Genomic DNA, 15,406 nt, shown 5'->3' on the forward strand with positions numbered 1-15,406 from the left:
ACCATTCCTGTTTGACGTATTGTCTACTTACTACTTGCAGGGTTATTGTAGCTGTGTTGGTCCCATGTAACTTGTAATTTATACAAGCCAATGTGAAGAATGGAGCCTTACATAACAGATTTTGATATGATCTTAATTCCAGAAGATTTAATTGCTTTTTGTTAGGTCCTTCCATAGTGCAGGCTACAAATGTGGATTTCCATGTGTAGAAGGAATTGCCATAGTGTTGGGAACTGAAGCCCTGAGTGCTAATCCTGGCCCAGCTAGTAATTTGCCAAGATGGGTGAGGTAAAATCTTTTTTAGGGCAACATAAGTGGGTGAGAGAGAAGCTTTTCAACTTACAGAGTGGAGGTGTGTGACACAATTGTCAGGACACTGGGCAAGATGAAGGGATGCCTGCCACTGCACTCCCAAAATGGGTGGAGCCTCAGGTAGAAGGGACAGGGCTGAGAGCTACCCTCCCTTCAACATGCTGCTCGGGACTGTCGGTAATTTAAAGGGCTTGGAGCTCTGGCAATGGCTGGGCTCCTGGGCAGTTGCCCCCATTAGTGGGCCAGTAGGCAGAACTGATACTCTGGGATCAACATGGCCACAACAGTACTACCTGCAAAGGATCTGTTTTTGTATAAGTTTCCCATTGGCCACTGTTTTCCTTGCAAATGAAGCAACACTTGAGGATTTTATTGTGTTGCATTTTGACTCTGTAAGGGCCTAGGTACATTAATAGTATTAGCTATAGCATGAACCTAACTCTGAATAAGCCAAACTGTTCGAGGAGGAAGAATAGGAGGAAATGAAATTAGGGTGTGGTGTAAGCTTTGAGGTTAATAGAATGTGACATACCCTGCTATTTGTATTTATTTAAAAGCACCCATACATAACTGTGAGCAAGCCCAAACTTGAATAGTTGCAGAAATTAAGGATGTTAAGGACTAGTCGACTATCCAATAAGCAAATGCTTATCGGATAGTTGACTAGTTGCTACTCCTCTTCCCCCCCCCTTCTGCCTCTATCTAATAGAGGCAGCAAAGAGGGGGTGGGGGAAGAGGAGGGTACTTCAAAGCAGTAGCGCTGCAGGGAGCCTGGGGTCAGCTGTGTGGCACTGCCCCTTTGGAAAGCCGCTGCAGCATTTCAAAGCCACCCTATAGACTAATTGAATAGTTGATGCAAAAATACATCCACTGTTCAATCAATAAAATACACACTACCTAACATCCTTAGCAGAAATGCAGTGCTATTCTCCCCCCAGAACATGGCTGCTGCACTGCCAGCCTGTGTAAATAGTGTTCTAGCTGTATATTGTAAGGTGCATTAGGCACCCCCTTGCATAGTTTGCTCAGACATATTGGCAAATGACAGTAACTTGGTCTAAAACTAAAGAAGATAATTCAGTGTTGCTAAGTTTCTTGTGATTTGTTTTTTGTAAGATTTTCATTAATTGCTGGCTTTAGCAGCAATGGGTAAAAGGATATTTTCCATTGCTGCCAGCTGAACTAAAGCCAGAGACTGTATCGCCCTTTGACCTCACTGGTGTCCAGAATCAATGGGGATGTTGGGAAACAGGCCCAGAGAGGCCCTGCATGTGAAATTGGCAGTAATAACTCTTCTCCCCTACAATAATCCTTCCCTTTTGTTTCCTTAAATATTTTCCCTTCAAAGATGCTCCTTTATTCTCAGACCCTGAGCCACAAGCATTAGAGAAGATGTGGCCAGAGAGGAAAGGCAAGAGATATTTATCTAGGGGGTGAGATATGCTAACCTATTTTGAGGGATATGAACATGTACTAAACATTAGTGGTTAGGTAAATGTGATCAGGAGTAGTCACTCTGTGCAAATCAAACAGTCCCAACCAATAAATGATCTGTAGTGTTTTTAAAACTTTTTGCAGAACTAAAAGTAATTTAAGTAGGAAAAAGTGTAAACAAAAACTTAGCATTTGTGATTGATGGGAGGGGTACTATCCATCCCAACTATTCAGTTAACAGGATTGCCTATAAACCATGAAATCCAGAGGGCTGTGGGTATTTGAATTGAAAAACAGGTTGTTCCTCCTTCAGTCTTATATAAGTTCATAGCAGGAGCTCAGGGAAGAGATGGACTGAGCCAGGAATGAGGCATAGATTTTCAGTTAAATCTATGCATAAGGAAATAAACCTTGGGACAACAGATGTGAGTAGAACAGGGCAGCTGTGTCTAGACTGGCCAGTTTTTCTGGAAAATCAGCTGCTTTTCTGGAAAAACTTGCCAGCTGTCTACACTGGCCACTTGAATTTCCGCAAAAGCACTGACTTCCTACTGTAAGAAATACTATGCTGCTTCCGTTCGGGCAAAAGTCCCTTTTGCGCAAAACTTTTGCACAAAAAGGCCACTGTAGACAGCTGAAATTTGTTTTGCGCAAAAAAGCCCTGGTCATGAAAATGGCGATTAGGGCTTTTTTTGCGCAAAACCGCGTCTAGATTTGCCACGGACATTTTTCTGCAAAAAGTGCTTTTGTGGAAAAGCGTCCGTGCCACTCTAGATGCTCTTTTCCAAAAATGCTTTTAACAGAAACATTTTCTGTTAAAAGCATGCCCAGTCTAGATATAGCTGGAATGTTTAATTTAAAAAAATAACCTCATCACATCAATTTTGATCTCCTCTGTACTGAGGCCCATGTCCCATCCATTGTAACTTTTATACTGAATCCCAGGGAAGCAACTGTGTGCGCCTTAATGTGGTTTTTTTTTCATTTGCTCTAACAACCTAGCACTTGCTAGCAGAATCTGTCCCTTTATCTGCCACAGTTTATAATAAAGATACTAGAACCATGAACATATTTTATTGCTTGTTTGAGATTTACAAAAAATACAAAACCAAGACATTTTCCTGCTAAAAACAGATTTTGGTATAAAAACAGTTACAGCTCTTCAGTTATCCTTTTGCTATGAGAGTTCCATCATGTAGTCTTGTCTTTGCACTTAAAAGTTAATATCAAGCAACCACTGTTGACTACAGGTCAGAGCTACCTTTTAGAAATAATTTGTGGTATGGTTACCTGCATGGAAATACTGTAAATTAACTGGAGAATAGTGCAGCTACAGGCTAACTTTTCACCTGGATTCACTTGATTTATCAGAAATGTTGGCTCTGAATAGTCTAAAATAAAGGTACCAGATACCTTAATTGAAATCCTGAAATGAAAAAATCACTACCCCAAAAGCAAAATGTGTCTCTTCTGAAACCCATACAGCAGGAGTTCCCAACCTTTTTCAGTCCCCATACTCCTTTGGCTGTTAGTAAACCTTCCCATACCCCCTATTCAATATGAAAGGAAAAAAATTGTAGACTCTAGAATCCACAATGTTTTTCTAACTAACAAACACGACTACAGCCGCTCCCCGAGTTACGAACAAGTTTTACGGACCAACGCTTGGTCCGTAACTCGACGTGTTCGTAACTTGGATCCCATAGAGTTACATGGCGACCGCGCTGTTCATAAGCATAGATTGCCATTCGTAACTCGGATCCGCATGTACGACTGCTTTGGTTGTAAGTGCGGATGGTCGTAACTCGGGGAGCGGCTGTACTTTTGGAATATTTCAATTAGGATATTCTACTTATTTACCAAATATTCCCCATAGCGCTTGGCAAGCTTCTCGTACCTCCTGGGGGTACACGTATCCCAGATTGGGAACCCCTGCCATAGACCAACATATTCAATCTTGGTTGTAGGTGGTGCTACATACATTAATGCCTTTTGCATCCACATTTGAAATGCTAGGTATAGGGCTCTTGGTATACTAAAGCAGGGCTTACATTCTCAGAGTATTTCCCAGAGCCTGGTTATAGGGGTTCTGCCCTGTGGGTCTGAAAATATTTACCAGATCTCCACTCCAGCTGAATTTAAGCCCTGAGAATGACAATTCTGTCCAACATACAGCAGGGGAGTCAATTATTTTTTGTCAAAGTCCAAACCAGAAAAATGTTTTTCACACTGCATAAATAAAAAGATTTCAGTATCTTTTCAAAAGTATTCAATTGTCCAGATCTGGCCTGTGGTTTGACTGCTGACTTCTCCTGCCCTGTACCATCAGATGTGTAAAACACACAGGCCATCCTCTTAGCAGTGGGTGTAGAGGTTACGTACCAAATCAGTGGAATGGGAAAAAGCAGGCTACTGAATGGATCTATGCTACAGATCGAAGAAAGCTACACTTCTATTTTAGAAGTCTGATACAGCACTATGCCCAGTGACATCTGAAGTGGGAGTTGGAGCCAGTTCCATGCTCTCCTTAATCATACTATACTGAAGAGCAGTCACGTTCTTCTACACTACACTTCCTAGTGATTTAGAAAGAGGCAGTTTAGTTAACATTTCTAAAACATTTACATGTACTGCTTGCAATCTAAAACATTTACATCTACTGCTTGCAATCCCAGTATTGAGCTAGGCATAAGACCCAGGATCTGAAACTGACTTAAGAAGAGCGCTCTATAATGAGCTACGTGAAAGTCATTGACTATTAGCCAAGAAAAGAAAAATTATTTTTCTTAAGTGTTCTTAAATTAAATATTACTATAACTCAAGGGAAGAAATTGTATAGTATTTAAACCAACAGTTTCCCTTTCAATCAATTAACTCCCCAAAAAAATTTATTGCTCCAGACCTCTTAGCAATAATTATTACATAGTTAGTGTCTATCAAAATTGTTTAATTCCGATAATTCTCTTAACTATAAAACACAGTGAAACTATTCCCCGACCCATTAATAAGAAAAAAAGTTTGCACCCTTATTGCTGTCATATATATATTATCTATTCTTCCCCATGTGTAAACCCTATTCCTTTAAGACATTTAAATAGACAATTTAAAACTAAATTATGCCTCTTCCTTTAAGTAGCTACCCATGAAGAAACATCAGTTGCCCTTTTTCAAGCTGCCACATTGTATACCATGAATGGCTGCAGGAAAAGATCAACTTCCTACATTTAAAAATGTTTCACATTTCTTTAAAAAAATGTGTGCACTACAGTAGTGAGAGTGAGATACACTTCCATTTACTTAAGATTCCTATTGTTGATAAACAAAAAGTGACCTAGAAGAGCTGCTCCATTCTCTTTCTGTTGAACTGATGTGCCACAGGTTAAGTAGCATTGCTTTAGTAAACAACAGTAACCCAATTTTTCTTGTGCTAGAAAGGAAGTGTCACGTCATGTTGTTCTTCACATGTGGCAGTCAGGAAAACCAGCTGAACAATAAAGGCAGACCAGCTTGAAGGCAATTTGTGGGTTAATCCAGTCAGCGTCTGCTTAAAACACAGATCTAACAGCTGTGGAATGCCTACATCATAGTATGTGCAGCACTTGCTAGTCTGCCTGTGAGGGGTAAACTGGTGCCAGCACAGTCTAAGCCCAGCAGGAATATGATGGGCAGTTAATCCTGGCCCCCTCAACCAAGCTGAAGTGTACTGGGCTAGAAGGCAAATGCAGTAGCCCATGCCATTGCCTCCTCTTTTTGTGCTGAAACAACTTCTGTAGCCTCCTAGAAATTTATGATGTGAGCCTGAAAAATGCCGTCCTGCTGTTCCAGCTAAAAAGGCAATGTAGAAAAATAACAACAGTTAATTCCATTAGTAAAAAGCATCATCTGTGCAAATGACCATCACCACAGCTGGGTCCTTTTGCCAAAGCAGCAGTCAAAGTTCTCAAAGTATGCTCCTGCCCAATTCTCTGCAGCGCAATTAGCATGATCACAAGTTTAACTCCCCAACCTTTGCCTGGAACTTGACTGTAAGGTGTTTGAGGCCGGGACCTACCTAATACCATGTCTAGAACCTCATCTCTGGACACTAGGTATAAATAATAATTCTTCACTGGTCACCCACTTCCAAGAGGGTAGGTGCACTGCTACTCCATCCTCCCGTGCCCCCTGCCACCTTTGCCCTGTAACAATTCCTGGTTGGATGGCAGGGCTGTGATGGAAGCAAACCAAGAACCTCTCCACTTACACCTTCATTGTATGAAGCCCACCCATTTTATGGATTGATGTGTACTGGGGATTATTCGTGCTGAAAACACTGAGTGTGTGTAGCAGCCATAATGGCCAACTGAGCTCTTTCCCACATTCTAATTTCTGCCTCTGACAGTGGCTCACTGTGAGCCCCACAAGCCAGTTACTTCACTTGGACATGCCTCAGTTTCCCCTTATGTAAATAAGACACAGCACCCACCCAAATGCTCATGGCTTAGTTAACACTGAGGACGGGGAATGGATCAGATGGAATACTGTACCTCACAGTCCTGTTTTAGCGGGAAGGCAGGTTTCTGAGCCAGTGGTGGCTTCTTTAAGACGCCCCGCTTTGGTGTCACAGCTGGTTTCCCCTCCCCCTCATCTGGGTCTTCACACACCCCAGCCAAAGCATAATGCTTCTTCCTCAGCTCGCCGAGACGAATTCGCTCATTCTCCAGCTTCTTCTCTAGCTCCAGCACCTTCACCTGCGTAACAAAAGGGCCTGTAATCCCCAGTTGCTGGGTGCACTCCACTATGCTCTCTCTAGCTGTAGGCAACAGCAATCAGAGGAAGTGACAAATCTGCCATCACAGTATGGTTTCCAAAGCTCTCTAGCATGGCTATGCTGGTTTCTAGGTCTGTAATAGGACCTAAAAGCTCTTAACTATCTGATAGGGATCTTCCACTCAAGAAATTTAATCACATCTGGGTCAGAACATAGCAGCCATTCTTCACCAGGATCACCACACAACAAAGTGTTAACTTTACAGTGGGCTTTAGGGAGGGATTTCTGCTGTTTCACCACAAGAAGAATTCTAGGGAGCTTCAGTGTCCCATCCAGATTCAGTCTTGGCTAATACATTCCGCCATATGCTCCTATTCTACAAATCTGAACTCTCTGGCAACAATCAGACAAAGTAACTTATGTCTCATCTTAAAGTCTTATTGCTGAAGACTGGATACACTACAGTGTTTGCTTAAATCCTTACTAGAGATCAGGCCCACATATGGGGGGGCAAAGGGCCAAGCTACTCTGGGGCCTCGTGAAACAATAGGGCCCAGAACTCCCCAGCTGCCCTACTGCTACTGCAGCAGCCAGAGCTCCAAGCCCTTTAAATCACAGCTGGAGCCCCAGCCTGTGCTGAAGGGCTGGCAGTGGAAGGCTAGCCTGGGCCTTACCCCTTCCACTCTAGGCCCCACCCCTGCCAGAAGCACAAAGCTGGCCCCCCTTGTCCAGAGACCCAGCAATTCTGTCGCCGCCCTCCCCTCCCCAGCAAGAGATTCTCAGAGACTAGTTCTGAGATGATGTCCAAGAGTTCTATGTTTGCCAGATCAGTACAATTATCCCAACCTTGATTGCCTGTTCTCAGCACGGGATGCCATACCTGTGTCTCCATTTCTTCCTTCTTCAGTTTGATTAGCGACATGCCAGAGAAGTCCATAGTGTCTGGAGGTGGTGAAGGAGAGGGAGAGGGGAGGTTTATCCTGTAGCAGCTTATAAGGATCATTTTCCAACACTGATACAGAACGGAGCTAGCTGGATACATACTCTCACTCACTTCAAATATGTGTGGAACATGCTATTTTAAGCCAGTGGTGAGTGTGTTACTGACACTCTCTCTGCCCAGTAAGAGTCTCTCAACTGTAGGTGCAGAGCTATGACTATCAACCTGTAGAACCTCATGCTCTTAGTTTTGGAGTTCCCTTGTTCGAGCTCCAGAGTGCCAGCCAGTTGGCCATTGTTATACTTACTCCCTGGAAACTTTATAAACAGAAACCTGAATATTTATGGGAAGAGACTGAAAAGTTTGATCCCGTAACAGCCATTTTTCTCTTAGTCCCTGTAGAAGATATTAAATGTCTGTTCCTATGTTGTGTCTCTGTTATGGAAGATTTCACATTCAACAAACACCAAACTATTACAAAAATGTAAAAATTCAGATGTTGAAAAGTTTTAAGGCATAATTGCAGTTGGTAGTTGAAGGGAGACTGAGGATAGCAACAACAATCTCTTTCTGGCTGCAATTTGGGTCTGTAATTCAGAGTCAGTAGTTCAAGTCTGCCTGAATTTTTGGTGCAGAGACATAGCCCCTAAGATGGCCCTGTAGAAGCAGCAGTTAGAACAGTGGTGTAGCTAGGGTTGCCAGATGGTTTCAACAAAAATACCGGACACACTTGACATGACACCACAATAGACATTCCATCTTATTTAGAACATACAGTTCTATTTTCTCAATTTGTTTCCCGGACAGAAAGCTCAAATACTGGACTGTCCAGTTCAAAACCCTACAGATAGTTGTGAAAATGGCTAAACCCTAGTGGGTGCCGCCAAAAACCCAAACAGAGGCATAGGTTCCCCACCTCTGGCCTAGAGAGACCTAAGTGGCGAGCAGGCCGCATCTGGCCTGCAGACTGCCTTGATCCAGCTGGAGGGGCTCAGGGCTCATCCCCCTCACCTCACAGGAACAGTGCTGTTGTTCCAGTAATGTGTGAGGAAAATAAACGCCCTGAGCATCACAGGCCGGATCCAGGCAAGCCAGGGCTGGATCTGCCTGCCAGGGGGAAGAAGTGGCTCCTGCATGCTTCATGGGGATTGCTCCTTGCTGGTTGAATTGCAGTCAATGGGATGGTGGGGGCATTGCTGGTGAGGGACGTTTCTCTGCAGTGCACAGAGCCGCATGGAGCCATGTGCACCCCCCCCGAGCTGTGCCAGTTAAGTGCCTGTGTCCCCATTTGCTGGCCCTCAGTGTGCTCTCACACCCTCTCTTTCTTCCATACTGTACACCCTCACCCTGTACCTGCATCCCCTCCCTTCCTGACCCCACACCTCTGCCCACTCCTGCACCCCCCCAGATGCCCATTCCTGTGTCCTATCATCCAGACTCCAAACCTTGAAAATTTACTAGTTCTGGTCCCCTCAGTTTCTAGGGTTGAGCTTAAGTGTTAGTAAAGTGAACTTTTTTTTTCCCTGCTTATCAGTTGGGAGCCACTTCTGTGAGGGGTATTTTTTTCTCCTTACTTTTTGGGGCCCAGGTCACTGAGTTTTGGCTTTGGGGTTTTGTTTTGTTTTTTGCACTTCTCACTTGTATGGACACTAACTGATGTTTCTGTGGGTCAGGGCCCTCCCTCACCAAAAAAAAAAAAAAAAAGAGTTCCCCAACTCTGCTCCAGGCTAAGAGTCCCAATCCCCAGAATGTCAGAATGTGGGAATCCTCTAGCACTTAACACTAATCCATCACCATAGTCTCCTTTCACCCACTCTGTGCAAGTGTTTACCATAGAAATTATCTCTTTGTTTGCAATGCACATGAATTGATAATGGAGAGTTCAAAGCTCAGGGTGAGAGAGTCATGTTGATTTCTGAACAGACACTCTCCCCTCCCTTCCCCCCCCCCCCCCCCCGCTCTGTTCACACCTCACCTTTGTCTTCAATCTGCTCTTGTCCAGACTTAGTGGATGCCACAACATTGGCAGCCATTTCATTTACATTACGTGAGCACTCCTGGAGTTTGCCCAGGTTCCTGCTGTTCTTGTCAGCTTTTACCTGCAAAGATCAACCAGGTGCTTTCAGAATTACTTAGCTGCAATGGAAATGCAAATAGAGGCCAGTCTTTTATATGTATGCAAACATGGTTCCCAATGTGCGTGAATGCAAACGCAGAACTCTTTAGAGACTAAACAGAGACACAGCTGTGGAAATGGAAAAGGGCAGAAAGATCCTGCTTTTGTTTGAAAAAATCTGATTGTTTTTAAGCAACATTGCATCAAGCAGGTTAGGCCCAACTGCTAGGTTTTGTTTTAAAAAGTTTGAGAGATTACTGCGGCAGCATACTCTTTAGTCCATACAAACTTGGAGATGAAATGGACTAGCAGCAAATTTGAAACCAACTAATTTATTGTCCTGTGTGACCAAAAATAAGTGACCTAACAAAGGATCAGTGGTGAAAAATAAAATGAGCTTTTTACATACATTGATAGATGATAAAAACTAAAAGTAACACAGATAAAAGAACCCATTATCAATCTGAGAGAGAGAGAGAGAGAGAGAGAGAAAATCTCCAACACAGATGTCTACAGATTTTTATTCTTTATTCTGGGGTTTTGTGTTTCATGTCAGAACTCTTGCTACAGAGTCAGCTCAAAAGGAGAAGCAAGGATTTGTATTCTCTTTTCAAACACCAGCCCTTCTGGAGATGAAGAATTCACCCACTGGATTCTTACACACATCTCAGTCAAAACAAATTAAATAGAAAAGTAACAATTCATCTTAAAGAGAGAATTTTGCTTTGCCTGATTCTCATCATGACCATATTTTCTGAACCAAAATAGGTACAAAGTGGCCACGCCCACAACCCCTATTAGCCATGCCTCTTGACCCCCATTAGCCACGTCCCTTGCAACAAGAAAGCCCACCTCTGGAGGTAGTACCCCTCCCTATACTTTCCTAGTGCCTGCCCCTGCCCTCCTTGCTCTTTTTCTCCCTGGTTCCCACCTCATCACCACCCTCTGCCCCAGTTCTCACACCCCTCTGTGCCCTTTCACATGACTTGCTCCATCCCTTGCCTTGCTCATTCCCACCCCTCCTTTCAACCCCTCTTTTCCCAGCACCCCCAACTTCCTCACTCCTCTTCCTTCCCACTGCCACTCCACCTGCCTGCATTACCATGTCCCCTCCCCTCACCCATCCCCACTGACACCTTCCCTCCCATCCCCCCTCATGCCCTTTTCTTCATGTCTCCTCTTGGCCCCCCTGGCATTTGTCTCTCCTCCACCTTGCCCCTTTCTTCTCCTGCCCTGGTTCCCCTCCCTTTCAGCACAAGCCCCTTTCTCTCCTCATCCACCTCCCTCTTAATTCTCCCCCTTGATCTTCCCTCACCTTCTGCCTTCCATGTGGGAAGCAGATTGCGGGGGCTGGAACCAGGGGCTCCTGAGGTGGGACAGTATGCTTGGACTGGAGCTAGGGCCGCCTGCAGGGACCAGGACTGCATCCCCGATTTCAGCTGGAGTCAAGTGGTGGCCGCTTGAGACCTGTTGTGGTGAGGCTACCTCGCATGGAACATGTCTCTTGCAGCTGCCGCTTGACTCCAACTGGAGCCGGGGCCACCCATGGGGACTGGGACTATGGTATTAAAAACAGTACCACGGATGGACCTGGCTTCAGCTGGAGTTCAGCAACAGCTGCACAAGGTGCGCTCTTGGAACCACCTGGCACCCCCTCACAGCGGCCGCTGTACAAAGAGCAAGTGGCTGCCTGGAGATGGAGAAGACGACGGCATGGCAGGATCAGGCTGCAGGCAGCAGAGCTGTCCCAAGGGGGGAAGACCGGGGGGAGGGAGCCACATGGTGGTGGGATGTGGGCTGACAGGAGTTGCAGGGTGGCGGCACACACCGCACTGGAGCTTGAAGAATGCTTCAGGCTCCAGCTTCCAACTCAACCCGGAAACAGTGCACCACCAGAAGCAGTCTTGGCTACTACTGACAAGGCATCCAGGGAGCCGCCTATGTGCTGGAGGACAGGGGGGCATTGCTGCTGCACTGCTCTAGTGTCTGCAAGGCTGTCCTGGCGGGGAGGGAAATGGCAAAGCCATTTCTAGCTGAATCCAGCCGGGCTTTCTGGGACATTTGCTTACCGGACGGGGCACTGGGACAGAGGATTTAAATTTGGACAGTTCTGGAAAAACCAGGACATGTGGTCAGCATACTGTTTCTGAAAAGGAGACAGAACCCCACAGGTTGACACCCATCTGTCCCCACCAGAACAACAGAGGAGAGATCATCACAGATTTACACTTCTTACTTAGGCATTTCTATTCAAAAGCTTACTTTAGATGCAGCCACCAACTGAGCTGTGCTGGCTGCAATTTCATGGGAGCAGACAATCAGTTCTTCATATTTGCCTGTATGTAGGACCACTCTGTCTGCGGATTCTCTAGAATATAGATCAATAGTGAAGTCCGATTAGTGAAGCCTCGCATAAATTTAAAGCGGGGAAGTACGAAGCTACATATCCTTAGAAACTCTCATGTGGACTTAAATAATTGTCTGCAAAGCTTTTCTTTGAAAGGGTTCATGCATAGAAGAATCATGTTAAAACCCCAGAATCTAAAGGTACTAGAAGGGTGTAAACTTAACAAAGAGGATGACTAGGGTGGTCCCATGAGGACCTGGATTCAGGCTATCAGAAAACAATACTTTCTTGCTGTGAAATGCATTAGGATTGTGGAATATTTTCCTATTGACCGAATCCTACTATTCATGCCAATCGGAAAAGAGTCCCACTCCTGGTAGGACTGCATCCTATGTTGTTACCATTGTTTCCATTGTGATAGCAAAATATTGAGTACATTTTGGGCGTTAACAAGAGGAAACAAAAATGCTTCCCCTGGGACAAAGCTTACAACCAATGTCTGTATTATCAGGAGTTGATGACCAAGTAGAACAGGAGACAGGAAGACACTAGATATTCAGTTGACTAAGGAGTGTGGATACAGAGAACTGAGATACAACAGTCTATTTGGTCAGCTCTAAATTCAGTTGAGAGGAAACTGGAGCTCACATTGGTTACAGGTTTGGACGTACAAAAACTCTGTATCTGCTTAGTGCAGTATATCCTTAGTGCAGTGCATGAGAACCACTTCCAGTCTCAGACGACGTAAAACCTACAGGCACTGCAGATACCTACACAAGCTGTGTGGCTCCCCATCCTACAGCTTTGGAAGCAGAGATCAAGCCTTCTGTCCAACGGGAGTTCTTAGCATAAAATTCTTGTGTTGTTGCTGCCCCCTATTGTCACAAAAATGTTAAGTTGCATTTAAACCGTGCATCAGTTTTTAAATAAACAATGAACATATCAAAATAGATGTCACATTTTACAATTGTTCTTAAACATGTCAGCTCTCTTGAGAACACCATAAACAGCACGTCCCAGGGTCAATCAAAAACATGGAACATGCAGGCTAAATTTTCCCAAAATTGGGAGGCTCTTAAATCCATATTTGGATGTTTACCGCAGAGTGGCCCAATTTGCAGTAATGCTGTGCCCAAAGTCAACGGGAGCGGCAGGCATTCCACTTTTCTGACAAATCAGGCCACATTTACTTAAATACCTAAATCTAGAATTTTAGGCCTCCAGGACTGAAAATTTTGGCTTCTGTTTAAAATAGGCTGGATTGAGTTGTTGCCATCACCTGTACATTGACCAGGCTTGTTAAGAGGAGAGCAAATATCTCCTGAAAGCACAAGGCATGGATGCCTTTTTCAATAACATCCCACAGTTCATACCATACAGGATGCTTCAGAAACTGTGACATTAGGTTAACAATTGAGCAAGTCAAGCTATTTGTGAACAGAAATCCTTCGATATTTCATGTCAGCCAGCAAAGAGGAGTGGTCCCAAAGTGAGCCTTACCCTTCCACTTTCAACAATCTCCTTTTGTAAATGGGTAGATGTCATTACGAGAAGCCTAATTGCCTGAAACAAATCAAAGCAGACTCCATTGTTTTACAAGGATTTTATAAAGAGCAATTGCTCAGCCAACACCTGATATTTTCAGGAATTTTAACATGGGTTTAATACCACACTTACTAACCTTCATTAGATCAGTGCAGGAGTTCAAAATTCTGTTGGAAACAAGAGAAAATATTTTGCAAATTTGAATCATGGAGCATCTTGTGTGTGATTCAAATGAAATGAAAATGACACCAAATCAAGCAGAACCTGTTCTGAGGGATGAGAAAAACTTCAAAACAGAAAACTTCTTAAAAACAAATGCAGCAATGTAGTTTTGCAGTACAATACATACGTTAGCCCAGCATGTTATATTGAGGACATGCTTTCCCATCCCCCCACTCTACATGAGAATATTTTGCTTAAAATAAGAATTCTCACGGTGCTGTTGTTCAGTAAGGGGTGACGGCACAAGGCACAGGAAAGGCAGGCTTGTCAACAGACTCACCATTACACAGATGGCTTCATTTAAAGATAGCTATGTCCTCATTAATAGCTCTTCCCCTCAAAAACAGAAGATCCAGATTCCACATATGCTAACTCTCCCTTAGTTAATGCTTTTTACTCACCTCTCGTTCACTTCCAGTTTAACGCCAGAGCTTTTATTTCTGGCCTGATTCATCATCTCCTGTTGAGAATGAGGAGAGATGGTTAAAAAAAACTGCCACCTGATTGGCTGTCAGGAAAAATAAAGGTAGAAAGTTTCCCTTCATGAGATTCTGTCAAATGAACTGATGTTGTCAAGTCTGAGAATACTGGACAACCATGCGGTTCTAATGGGACTATGGCCAGAAGTCACTCACATTTCTGACTTGTCTCTGCTAGACACAAAGAGCCCATAAGCTTCATCTCACCTCTATCCTTCTGACAGCATCTTCAATAGCTGCGGAGGTGGAGGCCATTTCTTTATCAACCATATCACCCAGCTCTTCTTGCTTGATGTCTAAGCTTTTGGGTCTCAGCTCCTGGCAAAGGGAAGAAAGTGATGAGCCAGCATGAAATCAGGCACCAGGATAAAAATTTTCCTAAAGATTTCAAACAAACAACTAGCAAAAAATCTCTCTTTGGCCTGGAAACAGACTCCACAAATATAAATAGCTGAGAAGGACCCAGGTGAACCAGAGTCTTTCAGTAATTATATTAGAGAAATCTTAGAGAGATTCAGAGGGTCACCAAGGATGTTTGGTTTCTATTTAAAGAAGACACTCCAAAACCAGGGACAGAACTACAGTTCACCATGGTGCCATTCTCAGCCAGCTGGAGGAGCTCATTGTTCTATAAGCTAGCAGCACAGTAATGTATAACACGAGGGGGGATTTTGGAACAGGAGGGTGTATGTGGGTTCACAAGTTTTTCATGGATTTACGAAGCCTCTTACTGAACCGAAATACAATGAAACCAACTCAAGTTATTTCTTCTGAAATGCTACCCAATATCTTGTTGCTTCAACCCCTAGACTTGGCTCCTGGAATTAAAGCACACAGGGTACTTAAAAAGAAGATGAAGCAGCTAAATGTGACATTTGAAAGATTGGGCTTTGACTGGGTCCTTGCAGAACCAAATGTGCAGCCCCAGGAGACCGAGTGATTCAAATTCAATCTTAGGTCAGGGATGTTTCCAGCACAACAAACCTTGCTTCTACATAAGGAAAGGGAGAGGGGTTGCTATACAATACAAAAAGAAGTAACATTTCATGGCCCCAGGCTCTCAGTGATGCCTTCACCAACATTACGTTCATTTGGGATTTTATTTTTTTAATCTAAAAAGGAAAAAATAGTTGTTTGCTCTACATTCAGGATCTGGACAAGTTGATAAAGAATAAGCCATGTAACCAAATACAAGATAAAGTTTCCTTTTTCCAGCTGGGACTTGGCATGCTGGACAAGAATTCAATACACATTTAGATTT

The 15,406-nt window shown here is 43.9% G+C and overlaps 1 protein-coding gene across 2 annotated transcripts in view; it reads right to left on the reverse strand.

The window, feature by feature from the left end:
• Positions 1-15,406, reverse strand: part of HIP1R (huntingtin interacting protein 1 related) — a 102,452-nt gene that overhangs the window by 20,193 nt on the left and 66,853 nt on the right. Inside the window, exons 23-32 of one of the 2 annotated variants that reach the window (XM_075898581.2) lie at positions 14,353-14,463; positions 14,068-14,126; positions 13,581-13,611; positions 13,400-13,462; positions 12,674-12,774; positions 11,815-11,920; positions 9,412-9,535; positions 7,377-7,438; positions 6,273-6,476; positions 2,805-5,571 (exon numbers count right to left, since the gene is read on the reverse strand). In XM_075898581.2, coding sequence (XP_075754696.2) covers positions 5,524-5,571; positions 6,273-6,476; positions 7,377-7,438; positions 9,412-9,535; positions 11,815-11,920; positions 12,674-12,774; positions 13,400-13,462; positions 13,581-13,611; positions 14,068-14,126; positions 14,353-14,463 — 909 coding nt within the window. In that variant the 3' untranslated portion in view covers positions 2,805-5,523. Of the gene's footprint in view, positions 1-2,804; positions 5,572-6,272; positions 6,477-7,376; positions 7,439-9,411; positions 9,536-11,814; positions 11,921-12,673; positions 12,775-13,399; positions 13,463-13,580; positions 13,612-14,067; positions 14,127-14,352; positions 14,464-15,406 lie in introns of those variants that run through there. The other variant, XM_075898582.2, reaches the window with a different exon arrangement.

Source organism: Pelodiscus sinensis, chromosome Z, assembly GCF_052426305.1.
Source record: "Pelodiscus sinensis isolate ZL-2025 chromosome Z, ASM5242630v1, whole genome shotgun sequence".
NCBI lineage: Eukaryota > Metazoa > Chordata > Testudines > Trionychidae > Pelodiscus > Pelodiscus sinensis.